The sequence below is a fragment of the Mytilus edulis genome, chromosome 1 (genome assembly GCF_963676685.1).
Source record: "Mytilus edulis chromosome 1, xbMytEdul2.2, whole genome shotgun sequence".
NCBI classification, from domain to species: Eukaryota; Metazoa; Mollusca; class Bivalvia; order Mytilida; family Mytilidae; genus Mytilus; species Mytilus edulis.
Genome location: NC_092344.1, coordinates 118514529 through 118535832, shown reverse-complemented (window position 1 = coordinate 118535832; position 21304 = coordinate 118514529). Strand labels below are relative to the sequence as shown.

At 34.2% G+C, this 21304-nt stretch overlaps 1 protein-coding gene across 1 annotated transcript in view; it reads right to left on the bottom strand.

Annotated features, from left to right (window-relative positions):
* The window catches only part of LOC139502847 (nucleolar protein 4-like), a 63276-nt gene that overhangs the window by 10292 nt on the left and 31680 nt on the right, over positions 1-21304 (bottom strand). The window contains exon 4 of the mRNA XM_071292478.1: positions 9955-10033. Within this exon, the coding sequence (XP_071148579.1) occupies positions 9955-10033 (79 nt within the window). The remainder of the gene's footprint in view (positions 1-9954; positions 10034-21304) is intronic.

Below are 21304 nucleotides of genomic sequence, written 5' to 3'. Positions count from 1 at the left end.
TTCCAAATTTTTTTTTTATTTATTTTCTTGAAAATAAAATAACTGTATCGTCCTTTTAATATTGTCATAAAAAATGTCCTTAGGCATGTATTAAATGGAAAGTATCAATACAATCATTGGAGCAACTGTCTTTGTCATTCTCAAGAAAAGATGAAATATGAAACAGAATAACCGAAGTGTCTTTAGTTTCTATATAAATAATATCATATATTATTGTCAAGGGAATATTTTACATTGATTAACCTGTCCTATATTTCTCCCCCATCCTACCCGTTCCTTTCCGCATACCTAAATGTATTACGTATCTTACCATTCGTTTTCTTTTTTTGAAATTAAGAACGTAGCGTATTCGAGTTTATTTGTTTTCCGCAACAAAAAAAGACGGAAAACGGATTCCGCATAAGATATGAATACAAGGCAACAGATATTTGGAAATCTTTGTATGTATCTTGTGTTTTAAAGCCCGGGAGTGTGTGTGTGTGTGTGCAGGTGTGTGTGAGCAAGGATGACAGAGTAACAAAAGTCTTGAATGATCGTCTTAGAAATACACGAACATCAAATCAAATTCAAATATCAAAGTTAAAATCATTAACAAAGAAATCAAAAAAGTATTTTTTAGATAAAAACAAAAAACTAACAAAAAGTGACAAAAACAGCAGATCTAACCGGGCATTGATGACTTGGTAGTGTAATCCGGACATTTGTGAGTCCCAGTACATTATTCACGGTTACAAAACAACTGTCAAATTTCTTTGAATATTCTGTTTTCATTAACTGTTTTGTGTATAGATATAAGAAGATGAGGTACGATTACCAATGAGACAACTCTCTCTTTTCAAGTCACAATTTATAAAAGCAAACCATTATATTGTACTTATTATAACAAAGAGTTTAAACCAATTGGTGCCTTTGCTATTTTTATTTTTTTCTCCATATTCTATTTACGTGTCATAGAGGAGAAAAGTCCGTCCGTAAGTGTTTATAAATTAACCAAATGAACGAATTGCCTTATTCATCTAAGATAATAATCATACGTCATAAGTGTTTTCTTTAATCTTTAAAGAAAATACACTGTTAAGTGAGCACGTGGCTAAAATAGAACGTTTGACATTTGTTCCATCGTCCATATTGTTATTTTATAAAAATATGTTTTTTTCACGTTTAATGAGTATTTTAAAATTTCTTTTAAAAAGATTTTCTTGCAAAAAAAATTAAATGTTAAAATGTTTCAACTGACAAACATCATACTTATAACCAAAAAAAGCTTTTGAAATTCTGTCTGTTCAGGTCGTCATTTACTTTTAAGTGTAAACAGGTATAAATGTGAGTAAATCTAATACTGTGTTTGTTATTAAGACATGCTGGGTGGAGTATTTGATCTGCCAGTATCAAGCTTTTCTCTGATAAGGCATCGATTCCTGGTGGTTCAGAACCATTAATACTCTGAATCGATCATCTACAAACATCGCCAAAGTGGCACTCATACCATCAAACACAGTTCAGATGTCTCTACGGGGGCTCTCTACGCTTCTAATGGTAGCTATCAGGGAAATATTGGAAACTTCATCTCTCCCCAGTCATGGCGACAGAATAATGTCACATATCAATGTAACATCATCAATAAACACAATTTTATAACATCTTTACATTGCTACTCATAAAAGACGATAATATAACACAAGTGCTGTAAAATGTACTGATACATATGTCACCGAATACACGAGGGCAAACATTTACAAGTTTTTGTTAGGAATTGTTTTCTTTGGTTTTAATGATTTGACAGAGAAAATTAACAAAGCCCGCGGATCACTCAGGATGAACTACTTTAATCGTGCACCTTGTTACAACTCATACTTATTACATTCAATGAAATAGTTCATTTTGTATTGTTGTACACCAAAAATAATAATAAATGCGTGGTGTATACGTAAATAAGACACCAATCCTATAATGCATTTGAAAACATACAAGCTTTATTTGGTTATTAATTTTTTATAATTCTTAAGCAACTCATCTTAATGGGAAAAGACATGTTCTGTTTTGTTTTTTATCTGAAGCAGAACCTAATTTTGATGCCTGTCTCTTATAAATCTGAATTCCAAGGTTTTCTCTTCATTGTTTGTCGTAAAGCATTTCTAGCATCATGACCTTATTTTGTTTTTATTAAGCTCCAAATCTTCTTACAAATAAAGTCTATGCATGCAGGAACTCAGAGTATTTACAAATCACTTGCGTATCAGGACTTCCCAAGCCATCGATTTTCTCTCTCTAAACTATCTTATCAGTGAAATGAGCGATCAGTCAGAATTTTGGTCTCAGAACTAACACAGGATTACACATCCTAAAATGAACGACTGGTAATTCTATTTGAACATTATCGTGATAGTACGTAAACTTTAGCGTGCCAATACAAACTGTAATTAAATAAGCCGTTTTCTACATTTTCAGTTCCTCAAAAATGATTTTAGAATTTTTTGGGGTTTATTACACATTGTTATTTTTTAGCTAACTTACATAGAACATCTAACAACAATAGTATATCTGATATGAAAATCTTCGTAAAATTCAAATTTTATTATATCTGGTATTGACTACTTTTATTGTCTATTGTTCTCTCAGTTAGTTCCTTTGGTGTTCTTTCTCGGTTTTTTTGTAAGCAAATGTGCAAGAGCATATGTATAGAAAAACCAAACATTATCAAATAAAAAGGGACTGTCAGATTATAGGAGGAGAAAACCTCGCCTCCCCTGAAATCTGTCAGATACTTGTGAAAGCTAGTGTGGATCACGTGGTGTAGCGTTTGTAATGGGATCACGTGGTGTGGAGTTTGTAATGGTATGTTTTTTTGTGCAAGATACAAATATGTTCAACCATGGAAGTAATTAATATTGAAATATTGAAATATTACTTCCATGGTTGAACATTTAAAATTTAAATCAGTCTGTAAATAATATAACCGCATAAAGGTCTTTTGATGGCATATTGTAAGGTTTATTGTTTTACACCAAAAGTTAGGAAGGTTTCGTATTGAATTGATAGGGGTATTCTTGAGAAGTTTTGTAGGTTGGTAGTTGGAAGGCTTAGATGTTTTACATGTTCTAGTTCGGTCTGTAGATGGTATGCTGTAATGATGGACCTCTGGTATTCTGGAGAAGTTTTGTAGGTTGGTAGTTGGAAGGCTTAGATGTTTTAAATGTTCTATAGTTCGGTCTGTAGGTGGCATGCTGTAATGATGGACTTCTGGTATCCTGGAGAAGTTTTGTGGGTCGGTGGTTGGAAGTCTTAGATGTTTTACATGTGATAAATCGGTCTATAGGTGGTATGCTGTAATGATGGACTTCTGGTATTCTGGAGAAGTTTTATAGGTTGGTAGTTGAAAGGCTTAGATCATCCCCTGTTCATATGTCTAAATAATTCACATGCGTCGCTAGTCTGTATTTCGTGTTCAATCAATCGGCTTTATTGACAGTTTTTACAGTAAGTCCTAGTTTAAGTCGGTCTTTGTTTGTTTAATTAAGATATTCAAGAGAAAAAGAGAGAAAATTTAAAAAAAAAAAAAAAAGAAAAAAAAAGACAGACAGGCAGAGAATTAAATGTAAACATTGAATAAGATAATGTTCTTTCAAAATTATTTTTTTACTGCCACCATTTTTTTTAAAGATTATATAGATAGACTAATTCATTGGCAACTCAAATCAAATCATATCTGTAAAAAAAAATATTTTGGGTGAGATACATTCTGGATTACAAAATTAAAAATAATTGGTACTCATTCTCGTTTTCTTTCTATTCTTAAGCAAATAAAGAGAAACAATACAACACCAACTTACGAAACAAGCAACACACTCTAGGTGACAAACCCAGCATATGGCCATTTCAATGCCTTTGAACTCACTTTAGTTAACTAGAGGCCTCGGTGGTTGAGTGGTCTTAGTAGGCGCGTGGTGACTTCTAATGGCAAGCTCATAATCATCATTATTCTAGAGAATTTGTGAATTATTTAACAGACGAAAGCGCTGAGACATATACTAACAAAACCAATGGCGAGGTTCACGGCTTAGGACAACAAAACACGGGTTCAATAGATAAAGCTAACATGTACTTTGAAAATAATATCCGGACCTTCAAAAATGAATTAAGAAGCTGTTATAAAACCAACAAAAGACTTTTATAATCAATGACATCAAAAAAATAAACCATTTTGCGAAAGTGACAACCAGTAATTTTTAAATATGCTTTCAAGAGTCATATGCTGTTGATTATTATTGTAAAGCAAGGAACCCGTTTGAATAATAAAAAAAAAGTTATCTCGCGAAACTTCGTTAGCTTTGATAGACTGAGAATAGACTTCGTTAGCTTTAGTCAGTAAACGGGAACCCATGGAACTTAGTTAGCTCTAATAAATAAATGATAACTCGCGGAATTTCGTTAGCTCTAGTAAATAAATGGTAAATCGCTAAACTTCGTTAGCTCTAGTAAACTATGGTAAATGGTAACTCGCGGAACTTTGTTAGCTCTAGTAAACTATGCCATGGTCAATGGTAACTGGCGGAACTTTGTTAGCTCTATTAAACTATGCCATGGTCAATGGTAACTGGCGGAACTTTATTAGCTCAAGTAAACTATGCCATGGTCAATGGTAACTCGCGGAACTTTGTTAGCTCAAGTAAACTATGCCATGGTCAATGGTAACTGGCGGAACTTTGTTAGCTCAAGTAAACTATGCCATGGTCAATGGTAACTGGCGGAACTTCGTTAGCTCTAGTAAACTATGCTATTGTCAATGGTAACTGGCGGAACTTTGTTAGCTCAAGTAAACTATGCCATGGTCAATGGTAACTGGCGGAACTTCGTTAGCTCTAGTAAACTATGCCATGGTCAATGGTAACTGGCGGAACTTTGTTAGCTCTATTAAACTATGCCATGGTCAATGGTAACCGGCGGAACTTTGTTAGCTCTATTAAACTGTGCTATGGTCAATGGTAACTGGCGGAACTTTGTTAGCTCAAGTAAACTATGCCATGGTCAATGGTAAATCGCGGAACTTCGTTAGCTCTATTAAACTATGCTATGGTCAATGGTAACTGGCGGAACTTTATTAGCTCTATTAAACTATGCCATGGTCAATGGTAACTGGCGGAACTTTGTTAGCTCAAGTAAACTATGCTATGGTCAATGGTAACTGGCGGAACTTTGTTAGCTCAAGTAAACTATGCTATGGTCAATGGTAACTGGCGGAACTTTGTTATCTCTATTAAACTATGCTATGGTCAATGGTAACTGGCGGAACTTTGTTAGCTCTATTAAACTATGCCATGGTCAATGGTAACTGGCGGAACTTTGTTAGCTCAAGTAAACTATGCCATGGTCAATGGTAACTGGCGGAACTTTATTAGCTCAAGTAAACTATGCTATGGTCAATGGTAACTGGCGGAACTTTGTTAGCTCTATTAAACTATGCTATGGTCAATGGTAACTGGCAGAACTTTATTAGCTCAAGTAAACTATGCTATGGTCAATGGTAACTGGCGGAACTTTATTAGCTCAAGTAAACTATGCTATGGTCAATGGTAACTGGCGGAACTTTGTTAGCTCTATTAAACTATGCCATGGTCAATGGTAACTGGCGGAACTTTATTAGCTCTATTAAACTATGCCATGGTCAATGGTAACTGGAGGAACTTTATTAGCTCAAGTAAACTATGCCATGGTCAATGGTAACTGGCGGAACTTTGTAAGCTCTATTAAACTATGCCATGGTCAATGGTAACTGGCGGAACTTTATTAGCTCTAGTAAACTATGCTATGGTCAATGGTAAATCGCGGAACTTTATTAGCTCTATTAAACTATGCCATGGTCAATGGTAACTGGCGGAACTTTGTTAGCTCAAGTAAACTATGCCATGGTCAATGGTAACTCGCGGAACTTTGTTATCTCTATTAAACTATGCTATGGTCAATGGTAACTGGCGGAACTTTGTTAGCTCTATTAAACTATGCCATGGTCAATGGTAACTGGCGGAACTTTGTTAGCTCAAGTAAACTATGCCATGGTCAATGGTAACTGGCGGAACTTTATTAGCTCTATTAAATAATGCCATGGTCAATGGTAACTGGCGGAACTTTATTAGCTCAAGTAAACTATGCTATGGTCAATGGTAACTGGCGGAACTTTATTAGCTCAAGTAAACTATGCTATGGTCAATGGTAACTGGCGGAACTTTGTTAGCTCTATTAAACTATGCCATGGTCAATGGTAACTGGCGGAACTTTGTTAGCTCAAGTAAACTATGCTATGGTCAATGGTAACTGGCGGAACTTTATTAGCTCAAGTAAACTATGCTATGGTCAATGGTAACTGGCGGAACTTTGTTAGCTCTATTAAACTATGCCATGGTCAATGGTAACTGGCGGAACTTTGTTAGCTCTATTAAACTATGCCATGGTCAATGGTAACTGGCGGAACTTTGTTAGCTCTATTAAACTATGCCATGGTCAATGGTAACTGGCGGAACTTTGTTAGCTCTATTAAACTATGCCATGGTCAATGGTAACTGGCGGAACTTTGTTAGCTCTATTAAACTATGCCATGGTCAATGGTAACTGGCGGAACTTTGTTAGCTCTATTAAACTATGCCATGGTCAATGGTAACTGGCGGAACTTTGTTAGCTCTATTAAACTATGCCATGGTCAATGGTAACTGGCGGAACTTTGTTAGCTCAAGTAAACTATGCCATGGTCAATGGTAACTGGCGGAACTTTATTAGCTCTATTAAACTATGCCATGGTCAATGGTAACTGGCAGAACTTTGTTAGCTCTATTAAACTATGCCATGGTCAATGGTAACTGGCGGAACTTTGTTAGCTCAAGTAAACTATGCCATGGTCAATGGTAACTGGCGGAACTTTGTTAGCTCTATTAAACTATGCCATGGTCAATGGTAACTGGCGGAACTTTGTTAGCTCTATTAAACTATGCCATGGTCAATGGTAAATCGCGGAACGTCGTTAGCTCTATTAAACTATGCCATGGTCAATGGTAACTGGCGGAACTTTGTTAGCTCAAGTAAACTATGCCATGGTCAATGGTAAATCGCGGAACTTCGTTAGCTCTATTAAACTATGCTATGGTCAATGGTAACTGGCGGAACTTTATTAGCTCTAGTAAATTATGCCATGGTCAATGGTAACTGGCGGAACTTTGTTAGCTCTATTAAACTATGCCATGGTCAATGGTAACTGGCGGAACTTTGTTAGCTCTATTAAACTATGCCATGTCCAATGGTAACTGGCGGAACTTTGTTAGCTCTATTAAACTATGCTATGGTCAATGGTAACTGGCGGAACTTTATTAGCTCTATTAAACTATGCCATGGTCAATGGTAACTCGCGGAACTTTGTTATCTCTATTAAACTATGCTATGGTCAATGGTAACTGGCGGAACTTTATTAGCTCTATTAAACTATGCCATGGTCAATGGTAACCGGCGGAACTTTGTTAGCTCAAGTAAACTATGCCATGGTCAATGGTAACTCGCGGAACTTTGTTAGCTCAAGTAAACTATGCCATGGTCAATGGTAACTGGCGGAACTTTATTAGCTCTATTAAACTATGCCATGGTCAATGGTAACTGGCGGAACTTTGTTAGCTCAAGTAAACTATGCTATGGTCAATGGTAACTGGCGGAACTTTGTTATCTCTATTAAACTATGCTATGGTCAATGGTAACTGGCGGAACTTTGTTAGCTCAAGTAAACTATGCCATGGTCAATGGTAAATCGCGGAACTTTATTAGCTCTATTAAATTATGCCATGGTCAATGGTTACTCGCGGAACTTTGTTAGCTCAAGTAAACTATGCCATGGTCAATGGTAACTGGCGGAACTTCGTTAGCTCTAGTAAACTATGCCATGGTCAATGGTAACTGGCGGAACTTTGTTAGCTCAAGTAAACTATGCCATGGTCAATGGTAACTGGCGGAACTTCGTTGGCTCTAGTAAACTATGCTATGGTCAATGGTGACCGGCGGAACTTTGTTAGCTCTATTAAACTATGCCATGGTCAATGGTAACTGGCGGAACTTTATTAGCTCTATTAAACTATGCCATGGTCAATGGTAACTGGCGGAACTTTGTTAGCTCTATTAAACTATGCCATGGTCAATGGTAACTGGCGGAACTTTGTTAGCTCTATTAAACTATGCCATGGTCAATGGTAACCGGCGGAACTTTGTTAGCTCTATTAAACTGTGCTATGGTCAATGGTAACTGGCGGAACTTTGTTAGCTCAAGTAAACTATGCTATGGTCAATGGTAACTGGCGGAACTTTGTTATCTCTATTAAACTATGCTATGGTCAATGGTAACTGGCGGAACTTTGTTAGCTCTATTAAACTATGCCATGGTCAATGGTAACTGGCGGAACTTTGTTAGCTCAAGTAAACTATGCCATGGTCAATGGTAACTGGCGGAACTTTATTAGCTCTATTAAACTATGCCATGGTCAATGGTAACTGGCGGAACTTTGTTAGCTCAAGTAAACTATGCCATGGTCAATGGTAACTGGCGGAACTTTGTTATCTCTATTAAACTATGCCATGGTCAATGGTAACTGGCGGAACTTTGTTAGCTCTATTAAACTATGCCATGGTCAATGGTAACTGGCGGAACTTTATTAGCTCAAGTAAACTATGCTATGGTCAATGGTAACTGGCGGAACTTTGTTAGCTCTATTAAACTATGCCATGGTCAATGGTAACTGGCGGAACTTTATTAGCTCTAGTAAACTATGCCATGGTCAATGGTAACTGGCGGAACTTTATTAGCTCTAGTAAATTATGCCATGGTCAATGGTAACTGGCGGAACTTTGTTAGCTCTATTAAACTATGCTATGGTCAATGGTAACTGGCGGAACTTTGTTAGCTCAAGTAAACTATGCTATGGTCAATGGTAACTGGCGGAACTTTGTTAGCTCTAGTAAACTATGCCATGGTCAATGGTAACTGGCGGAACTTTGTTAGCTCAAGTAAACTATGCTATGGTCAATGGTAACTGGCGGAACTTTGTTAGCTCTATTAAACTATGCCATGGTCAATGGTAACTGACGGAACTTTGTTAGCTCAAGTAAACTATGCCATGGTCAATGGTAACTGGCGGAACTTTGTTAGCTCAAGTAAACTATGCCATGGTCAATGGTAAATCGCGGAACTTTGTTAGCTCTATTAAACTATGCCATGGTCAATGGTAAATCGCGAAACTTCGTTAGCTCTAATAAACTATGGTAAATGGTAACTCGCGGAACTTTATTAGCTTTGGTAAGAAAACTCGTCGAACTTCGTGAGCTTTAGTAAATTAATGATATTCGTGGTACTTACTTACAAACTTTCTTATACTTGATATTTCAATGATAGTGTTCGTAAGTTAATAGTATCTCGATAATCTGTGTTATATTTTGGTAAGTTAATAGTATCTCGATAATCTGTGTTATATTTTGGTAAGTTAATAGTATCTCGATAATCTGTGTTATATTTTGATAAGTTAATAGTATCTCGATAATCTGTGTTATATTTTGATAAGTTAATAGTATCTCGATAATCTGTGTTATATTTTGGTAAGTTAATAGTATCTCGATAATCTGTGTTATATTTTGATAAGTTAATAGTATCTCGATAATCTGTGTTATATTTTGATAAGTTAATGATGACAAAGCAGGAGCAACCTTACTTTTAGTCTTATTAAATATACGAACTTACAATTTACAATTAACATTATTTGAAAAAGATTACATGTGCAAAGTCATGTTTTAATATTCTTGTTGACATTTTTACGCATTTTTTTCTCAATCAAATTTGTAATTTATAATTGTTGATAAGTGTATGAACTTTACTCATTATGTTTTCCACCAAGATTGTGGTTACCTCACTACAACATCAAACGCGACCTCATGACTTACCTTTAACAGGTGTGCTGGTCCTAACGTCTGTTACAGGGCTCGCTTCACTGGCCAGACTGTCTGTAGTAGACATACTCTCCTACAAAAAAACAAATCAATATGATAGGTTGACCGGTAGGATTGATCAATATGATAGGTTGACCGGTAGGATTGATTGATTGTTGTTTGCTTAATATCCAGTGGCAAATATTTCTTGCGTATTCAAGATGATGGTTCATAATGGATTAAAAAACTTATAACAAAATCACATTTGTTCTGAAGTTGGGCTAAGGTTGGCTAAGTCTGATATTCGAGTTGCATATTGGCAAGGGAAAGTTGAACAGGCATATATTGAAAACAAGGATAACCACAGAGTTGAGCCTACCACAGTATGAGGCTGCAATCAAACTTGTAATATCTTCGAAATGATAAGCTACAGCTAATCTGTAAAGTTTTCTAATTAAAAATAAAGCAAATTTAATTTTGTTGCAAGGTGTGTTGAGAATACGCATATAAATACCAACTTTGGCGTCAATCTCATTTAACACCTTTACGTCCCTTCTATCTTAAAAATCTTAAAAACAAAGTCGTATAAAGTAGGATGTTAATTTAGTAATAACTCTTTACATCACACACACACACACATATTCACATGCTGAGCTGATGGTGTGACTAAATGAGGTCATGTATCGCGGAAATTATATAGCGAGTAGCTTTTTTTCACATCAGGGTTTTCAATTGCTTTCATTGGATAACATATGAATTCCAATCTAATTTATGATGAAGAAAACATAATTTTAGATACAGCTTACCGTTTAACCCGCGTCTCCTGATCACCTTTCCGGGCAAGCAATTAGAGCTTGTAAAAAATTAGTCTTTTATACGCGTATGAGTAAACTTTTATGTATACAAAATAAAAAAGATCGTCAAATGAGATATTATACTAATATATACATTACTGAAATCGTTTAGAGTATATATTTGATATGCAATGGGTGCGGTAGTCATGATACTACCATACCCTTGATAGTTTCATTCAGATAAAGATCTAGAGTTGTGGTATCATTTAAAGACTATAGCGCTGGATATGAAAAAGTCTAGCACTCAAGATGTTAATTGTGGTTCTAGGGAATACGATTAATTTAATAAGCTGAGAGGCATTGGTGGTGAATATTGTTTAAATACGTTGTGGTGTTCTATATGTAACTGCAAGATGACCTGACAATTAAACACAAAAACAAATGGTATCGTATAATAAGTATTTCACACATAATATTTTTCTTCAGAGTGATATACATAAAAGACGGTACAGAGTGATATACATATATAAAGACGGTACAGAGTGATATACATATATAAAGACGGCACAGACTATAGAACTCTTGACCATCTGAATAATATATATATAAATAAAGATTTTAACTTGTAATGGTTGATTCACTTTTTAACCTTCTAAATTTAAATTTTGCCTATTTATCCGTAGCTTTCCATTGTTAACCATTTTAATAACGAATATTTAAGTACGACTAATACACATAACAGGAGTGTAAATATTATACACATTATATTTGTCTCCCATAAATTATTGATAAAAATTTGTCCAATAATGAACCCAATGTAGATCACGTTCCCCAAAACCGTTGATACTAATGTAGTAAAGTGGTTAATGCCGAAAGTAGCGAAGAAAATCAATATTAGAATTGTGTGACATGACTATGTCCGCTGAGAGTCTGCTTACATTATCAGCCAATCTCAGTACCATCAACTGGAAACCTCATTTGCCCAATTCAAAGGCTTAATTGTCCCAGGTAAAATCAATACAGGTGAACCGTTACTGATCACAGAACTTTTCAGGTAAAAATATCGACGTCCTTTTTGAAAGAATATACATCTTTTAAAAGGATTCCTTGTAAGATAACAGATTTTGGATCATGTCAAAGATAAAAATAAAAATGAAAAAATATTTTACAATGCTAGTTCTTCATATTTTGTTACCCTGAATACAAATAAGTACAACAACAACTGAAAAGAAACCCAACAAAAAACAACAAAACATTTACGCATGTGTAAAACAAATTGTTGCGGTCAAAAAAGTTCAAATCAAATCGTAAATTATATACGAAAATAAACTTACTGTTGAACGATCCTTCATTGCTAAACAGAATCCTTTATCTCTTTAAACACAAAGGACAAATTTTTTATGTTTATAACTTAAACGTAAAAAATTTATGTCTAACTGGAGGCTATTTTCTCCCAAAAGTGAAAATGCGAACAAAAATACTTTCAATGTTCCGTCCGCTATTGTCCCGATCCCGTTATACACTTTTCCAATACAGGTGGTAGTTATACACCCTTTGATCGTTGAATTAAACCCATTAACAAAGGAATCAATAATATTTTGTGAGACTATTATAATCGATTACCCCATCTGCACCTCTGCTAAAGGGTAACAGCTGTGTCGCGTGCCATGGTGTGCGACTTTTGTCAGCGTATGACCCGATGTTACTGATCGATACGAACGTTTTTCGGTAGCGTTGTGATTATCTATTGTCAAAATAAATTCACCCTTCCACTATTGTCTGTGCGTTTTGCTACGATCATCATGTTCACTTTTTCAGATATAAATATTACCGTAAAAATTAAGAATAAACATGAGTTCATCTCCTAACAACAGATATTAAAATCATCTTTTATACTTACTATACACACATCTTCTCCGCTTGGTAAAAATTCAATATCGACAAATAAAAAAAAATCTGAAGAATTCAAAATGTTTGTATCGATTCATCTTCACCCTACATTCTCAGTAAATGTCTCGTTCTATCTTAAAATCAACAGTTACATCACTTAATCAATAGTAAAGGTTGAAAAAATTAAAACTTTTTACCTCGGATTTTCCTTTATCTGTTTTACTCGTCTTTTTCGACATATTTCGGCACCCACCTCTTTTTTCACTCTGTTCCTGATTATGTTACTATATAGTCACTGTTCACAAAGAATTCCCCAGTTTTAGTAATTACACCTGGTACAATATTTGTATGAATAACGAAGGTGAACTACACATCAATACAACTGTCACCAATGTATTGGCGACGGATGCTGGATAACGTTCCTCTGAATATCGATCGCCAATAACTAAATATGGGTAAAGTTAATTTTCCAAATCTTTACAGAAGCTGACATTATCAGGAGCATGCGCCGTATCGATGACAAAAGCCCCCATTAACAATCGGTAGAATTTAGGGCTAGCTATTGATCTGATTCTTCAGTGCACCCATACGCTTGCCTCTAGGCACCTTCCTACGTATCGATTCGTGTTATAAATAATGAAGTACAGTGGTTTTGGAAGAGTGGTTTAACATCTAGCATCTGTTGTCAACTGTTTTATATTAAATGGGAGAAACAAATACCCTTCACAAAAACATACGTTTCGTTTTAAATCATTTGAAATAACGGAACCAGTTTTAGATTAGGAGATATTCTTTTCCAATCGATGGAGGATAAGCTTCTCTGATGATAAATAATTGATTGTCGCCGAATAGTGTGACATTTTATATAAAACACTCACACAGTTCCTGAGAGAATGGGGGAAAATCGGGTAAAATCAAGTGTCTTCTCTTTCAACTTATTTTTTTCCTTTTTTTAATAATTTATAATTTGCGACAAGGACAATAAATTCATTAACTTCTTTTCCGTGTTTATACAGTAAATATTATGTATAAGTCACTTGTTGCCGTTACTAATACAATGAAAATGTGATGTAAAACAAATTTTTTAAATGTTGCATAACCATTTAGGTATTTTCATTTTTGCAATTCTTTTAGGATCTTTTATTAATTTTTATTTTACTATTGATATTGTTTGTCAATAGAATGTTTTCACTTTTGTTCTTGGTCTCGTAATAATTTAGAAAACTTAAGTTGACTTTCACTATTTTCTTTTTGTTTTTATTACTCTTTGGTGCCTTTAAACTTCATTCTTTTGAAATGATTCGGCGTTAAACATCTACCAATCAAATTTTTCCAATTTCTAATTTTGTTTTAAGATTCAGATTCACAGACTGCATCACGATACCACAGGAACCACCGCTGGTTGTCGTCTCAACTTTCGTTTCGAGTCGACGTTATTATTTATTTTTAATTGATAGTGATAGTTAGGTTAAATTTGTATAAGAAGAAGAAGATGTTTTATTTCCATTAAATTGGCTCAAACAAATGGAAGTTTTTAACGACCTTGACTGGCTATACAGCCCTTGCACGGTCGGTAACTGGCTCACAAGGAGCCTTGTACAATATAACCGGACATTTATAATACAATAACAAAAAGAAACAAGAATTTGTCCATAGTACACGGATGCCCCATTCGCACTTTCATTTTCTATGTTCAGTGGACCGTGAATTTGGGGTCAAAACTCTTATTTGGCATTAGAATTAAAAAGATCATATCATAGGGAACGTGTGTACTTAGGCCGCATTTCATTCTAACCAAAATTTTGTAAACTTTGTGTCGCGTTTGTTCTTGTTTTCTAAACGCTTCAAAAGTAGAAACAAATACATCGTTTAATAAGTCTTTACTGGCCCTGTTTGAACTTTCAATAATGCATGCACATGCTGTTAGTAAACAGACTTTTTACAAACGTAAAAACAAACATTCCGTTTAATCAGGTTGAAGTAAGAAACAAATGTAGCGTTTGTACTAAAAAACGACAAACTGCAGACGCATTTTTATCGTTTGTATAGTTTGTCAAAGTGTATGTAAACTTTGCAAACGTATGTTTGAAAGAAATGATAAAAACATGTGCGCGCTTAGCCGTTTTCATCGTTTGTGTTAGAATGAAATGCACTCTAAGTTTCTAGTTGATTGAAGTTCAACTTCATCTAAAACTACCATGACCAAAAACTTTAATCTGAAGCGGGACAGACGGACGAACGAACGGACGCACAGACCAGAAAACATAATGCCCATAAATGGGGCATAGAAACAATAATCTAGTATACATACAAAGAAAAAAAGGTATTCTGAACATTTTGAACTACACACATATATATAGAAATAAATATATGTTCAACTGTGTTTCCCACCTTCGAAGGTACACCCCAACATGAAAAATTTCCTAAAATAAATTGACAATGTTTTGGATATTTAACTGCAAAATCCACCAACGGATGCTGCTGAAAGGTGTGATATAGACCCAATAAGATGGGTCTGATTTTGGGAGGTATCACAATGACTTTTGACTTTTCCGTTTTATTTTCACATATGGCATTTTAATTGGAATTGTCCATTTAGTGCCTAAAATACGATGACACGATATAAAATTTGTTTCTCGATCTTGATATCTATATCACTAACGGAAAGCTGAATACTAAAATTTATGATAAAAGAGATGATTTTTCATTTCCTATCGTTAATTATCCATTTTTAGATGGTGACGTTCCCTTGTCACCATCTTACGGTGTTTATATATCTCAACTTGTACGATTCGCTCATGTATGTAACAATGTTTTAGATTTTAACGAGAGAAATTTATGTATTACTGAAAAATTATTACACCAGGGTTTTCGATATCACAAACTAGTCAAAACATTTACTAAATTTTATCATCGGTATAAGGACATCATTCGTAAATATAGCTCAACATGCAGACTTCTTATACGTTCAGGTATTTCACATCCAATTTTTTTATGGAAATATTCTTTATAAAGCACAAAGGTGTCAGTATTCACCTCAAAAACTAACAAAACCTTTGAATAGACTTATTAAGAAGGGATATAGTTACGATACTGTTGTCAGGTCATTAAAGATTGCATATTTTGGCATTAATATTAATTCACTTATAGGGTCTTTGCATCGGAACTAAACACATTTATTCAAAAACCAGTTGTTGGCATGACACGGGTTATGTTTTCTCATATATGTTATGATGGTATGATACTAAACCCCTAACGGGAAGGATTGTGTCTGATGTTCATATGATGAAATCATAATCTTTCAGTCAGTTTAATTGAAGTCTGGAGCTGGCATGTCAGTTAACTGCAAGTAGTCTGTTGTTATTTATGTATTATTGTCATTTTGTTTATTTTCTTTGGTTACATCTTCTGACATCAGACTCGGACTTCTCTTGAACTGAATTTTAATGTGCGTATTGTTATGCGTTTACTTTTCTACATTGGCTAAACGTATAGGGGGAGGGTTGAGATCTCACAAACATGTTTAACCCCGCCGCATGTTTGCGCCTGTCCCAAGTCAGGAGCCTCTGGCCTTTGTTAGTCTTGTATTATTTTAATTTTAGTTTCTTGTGTACAATTTGGAAATTAGTATGGCGTTCATTATCACTGAACTAGTATATATTTGTTTAGGGGCCAGCTGAAGGACGCCTCCGGGTGCGGGAATTTTTCGCTACATTGAAGACCTGTTGGTGACCTTCTGCTGTTGTTTTTTTCTATGGTCGGGTTGTTGTCTCTTTGGCACATTCCCCATTTCCATTCTCAATTTTACATTTCATTTTATTTTCGACATTCCTTCGTCATGACAATCTTTTTATTTTACAGGCAAAAATTTCATAAAAGTTAAAAATATAGGACACTTTAAAAGTTCATTTTAATTTATGAGATAAAAAGAAACTAAACTTTTAATAAAAACCTTAATATAAGAAAACATTGAAGTTACATTAACACATTCGTATATATATGATAAGGTCATAAACTTCAAACTGGCATCATATAGAATTTTTCTTTCATTTGTTTTGAAAATAATTACAAATACGTTGATTTTAAAGATATAATTAAGGAGTGGTGGTATGAGTGTCAATGAGACAACTCTCCATCCAAGTTACAATTAGCAAAAAAAATGTAGTTTTCTTTTATAAACCAATAAGCGCAAGCAATGTACTACATCTTGCATGCGTATATTAATTTGGGTAACCCATGCGTTTAATTTTATTTAACAAATTTATGGTTTAAAATTACTGATAGTCGTAGATTTCGACAAATAATCTCAATGCTGTGCTAACTTTGGAAGTAGTTATTTTGTCTATGCAGAAAAAAAAGCTTCTACGTTTGTCTATTCAACTTTGTACACTTATTTGAAAACATGTTAACGCCGATCACCTACACATGGTGGTCCTCATAAACGATTACAGCGTGTGCCCGTGTCAGTAGTTGCTAAAAAGTATCATGTGATGCTTTATTTTACAAATCTTTTGGGATAAAACATTTCTGGAACCACAACAACTGGAAAGGTCAAAACAAGGTCAAGAAACAATCCTAAAAATGTGAGTTTTGCTTCCATCACCAGCTCTATTAAAAATATCATTTGTTCAGCACTCATTTCATTTTGTGAATCATGATATTACCTTTTTTGTCATCAAACTTCATTATCATGTGTAGCTTTTGACTCATAGAGAACAATTTATGTCATAAAACGGAATAATAAATTAACAGTTGTCTAATGAAATTGAGAACAGGGAGAGCAATTTATGAACAAAACTGTCAAACTTGGTATACAGGCATGTTTTGTATAAAATGGCGGCATTAATCGATATTTTAGATTCTGATTCTTGCTATACACTATATATTTCTAACGTTCGTTTATAAGTATTATTTTTTTTTTAAATACTGGCCCCTTTTCCACAGACGAATAGTTATATTCAATATAAAAGTCAATTTAACAGTTGGAGAATATCGCATCAGATTTTACTTTTCACTTGACCATCTTTAAGACTGACTCATATTCATTTTTTCCTTTTTAATGTTTTATACAGAAAAGAGCAATAATCCTAACATCAGTTCCCTTCTGCTTTAAATGGAGATCTTTCTATCCAAGTAGAAAGAAGGATTGGACAAGAAATATTTATTGGTATAGAATTAAAATAACATCCTTAAAATATACACTTTTTCAACTCACATCTTTGTTGGAAACGTGAAAAACATAGAAGGTTTTATAGAATCTCTTTCTATGTCGTAATGTTATTCTACTGTTTCATGTTAGGGTGAAGGTTGGCGCCTGTTAAATCGTTTGAACCCACTACATTTGTTTGAACCTGTTGTTCGGTGGTTATCGTTTGTTGATGTCGTTCATAAGTGTTTCTCGTTTATTTTTATAGATTAAAACGTCGGTTTTCCTGTTTGAAACATTGTGAGTCCTTTATAGTTTGTCATTCAGTGAGAACCAAGGCTCCGTGTTGGAGGCCTATAATGTTTCACTTTTACCTATAACGTTTTACTTTGACCTATAATGGTTTACTTTTTATACATTGTGACTTGGATGGAGAGTTGTCTAATTGGCACTCATACCACATCTTCTTATTTCTAAGGACTTGAATAAAGATTTTAATGCAAATTCAAACGTTATTTGAAATTTCAAATTTTTATTTATTGAATTAATTGAATTAATTTAGTATTATTTTGATTTATCAAGAATTATTTATTGTTGGTGTTTAACGCCACTTTTGGCACTTATATTGAAGGGAGTCGAGTGCGCTGAGAGAACTACCAATCTTCTGCAGGAAAATTGGCAATCCTTATTAATTAAGATTGGAGTAGAACACACCTGTCATGGGTTGTTCGAACTAACAATCTCAGTGTTACTGTAGATGAGCTTGGACCACTCGACAATCGGGGCTCCCTATCCAAAAAGATTGTAAACTTAACTGGATTCTGTTTTTTTTTATGGTGGGAATAGTAGTAGATTTGTTTAACTTTAAAATATAATTATGCATTGAATCGACAAATTTTCAATTGTTTGGTTGCTATTACTACTCTCATCTTTTTCATTCACACATCAGTGTGATTTGGCAGAAGAAAATGTAGAGTTGAACATGATTTTTTTTTAGTTTAAGAATAGCCTTATCAGTGTATTTATGTTTTATATATCATTTCCAGGCGTAAGTTCTTGTATAGTTATATCTGTCAACAGTAGTCCCATAACAAAACATAAGATTTCCCCCAAAGGAACTCCTTTCCAATCTCTTAACATTATAAATCGTGTTCCATTAATCACATGAAATCAAGCTCTTGTCTTGACTTCTGACGTGTCAACGAAATCCTCTAATAAATCTCCTAAATTATTCCAGAACAAAATAAGACACGCTTTCACCAAACCTTTCTTTTACAGTTAAAATAACATCGATTTTACACAGGTAAATTTAGAACACCTGAATTTGTCCAACGGTGTCCCTTTGTAACAGGTAAAAATCTTATCTAAACCGAACTTGTTTCTGTATTGATCTGACAGTAGTCAGGGCTACAAAATCACAGAGGGTTTCACGATTCTATTCTGTATTTGACCCGCAGCGCCACGTATTGATTTTGGTTGTTTTGTCTGTGGATAAGTTGTTGGATATTACTCGCGTCAAAGATATTTGGATGGAAACATCTTAATTTATTATTCATACGGAACAAAGTGACTCTATCGTCTATCGTATTCACCGCTCAAACATTGATATAGTTAATGGAATGTGTATGATGAATAGAATGGAAATCATTTCCAGGATAAACAAAAATGCTTAACAAAAATCAAATAAATAAAAAAAAGTATTGCTTTCTTTTTTGAACTAGATCGAAATATTTTCATCATAGTAATGTTTAAATAAGTAAAAAAATAAATCAACAAAACAAAAAAACAACAACATAATACATACAAGTAAAAAAATCCAAATATTTTTAATAGAAGATAAAACTATGTTTCTTCTCAATGCATTTTTGGGGCATTATATTGACATGCATGAACAGTATAATTTATGTAATTTAATTTTTAATGTTACTTTTTGATAAATTTGATGCCGGGCATCTATTTTCATGATATAGAAGGAGAAAAGGGTTAATTTGTTTCAACCTTATTACATGGTGAATATTTAATGTATACAGCTTACCTTTTGAAACATACACATTTGATATTTACATATATACAGATTTAGACCTACAGGGAATACGAAAGCATAATCATTTTTGGAAGTCTCTAAATATGCAATACGCAGAAAATACAATCTAATTAAAAACCGATCTCTCATCGCTCCTGTTTCTGATATGTCGCGTGGGAGATCTAACGAAACCCGCTTTGAGGTCACATGTGAGTGACCTCGTAGGTGTGTCTTTTTCGACCAATGAAATTGAGTCTTCCACGATTTTGGAAGTTTAACGTAAGGCAAAGGGATGTAACTCATTTCATTTACGACGAAATCGTCAGTCAAAATAATTCATAAACTTTTTTGATTGGCTTATTAATAGGTCGTCAACTCATTTGCATATCTTTACAAATTCATGACTTTTAGTTCACTCACATGTGACCTCAAAGCCGGTTTCGTTAGATCTCCCACGCGACATATCAGAAACAGGAGCGATGAGAGATCGGTTTTTAATTAGATTGCAGAAAATACAAGACATTTGAACATTTCGTATTCCCTTTACAGTAAAGTCAACGCCAAAATAGATATTCCTCTTTTAATAAAAAGGTTTTATACAGTTTGTATTTAAATATATGTATGTTTTAAAACCGTTTTAACGTAAGCGGTATACATTTAACATTCACCCTGTAATAAGGTAGAAACAAAATTAATATTTTCTCCTCTTATATCATGAAACATAAATTCCATAAATACTTCGATTAATTTCCTAATGCAAAATAGAAACGTTCAAGCCTAATAATTGTAGTTAGTTGAGGAGCGAGTAACAGTTCACCATAATTTAGGGTAACAGTTCACCATAATTTAGGGTAACAGTTCACCATAATTTAGGGTAACAGTTCACCATAATTTAGATTTAAGGAAATTAACTATGTTGAGGATATACATTTGTACGCGCTATCAATATAAAGTGAAAAAATGATATCAAATCAAAAACTTTCTATCTTGAAATCTTCAGATAAGTCGAGTGAAAAACAAATACTGCTATTGCTGACGGACACACAGACGGACAGTGCAAATATAATCCGCATCGAATATTCGTCTTAATTTGTATAAATTTAAACCATTTAATGTAAAACTCAGCAATGCGTCAGCTATTGTATGTCATTGGTTTTCTCTGTACTTTTCCTTGTTAACAATGTTTATGAGTACTAAAGAATTATACAAATAGGAAAAGTAAAGTGCCTCTGTTGCCATTTATTACGGGAACAGATGCACGGAGACATGTGTGTATCATCACGTTATACTCTGTCACGTGTGATTTCCATATACATGTTACACTGATAATTTAGTCTAAGTTATCTTGATGTACAGTTCTAAACATATCAAATGTACATCCGTAAAGCTGTATACAAACTGCACAGCTGAAAAAGTGTGTACAAACTGTACGGCTGTAAAGCTGTATTCAAACTGTTCATCTGTAAAGCTGTATACAACTGTACATCTGTAAAGCTGTATATAAACTATACA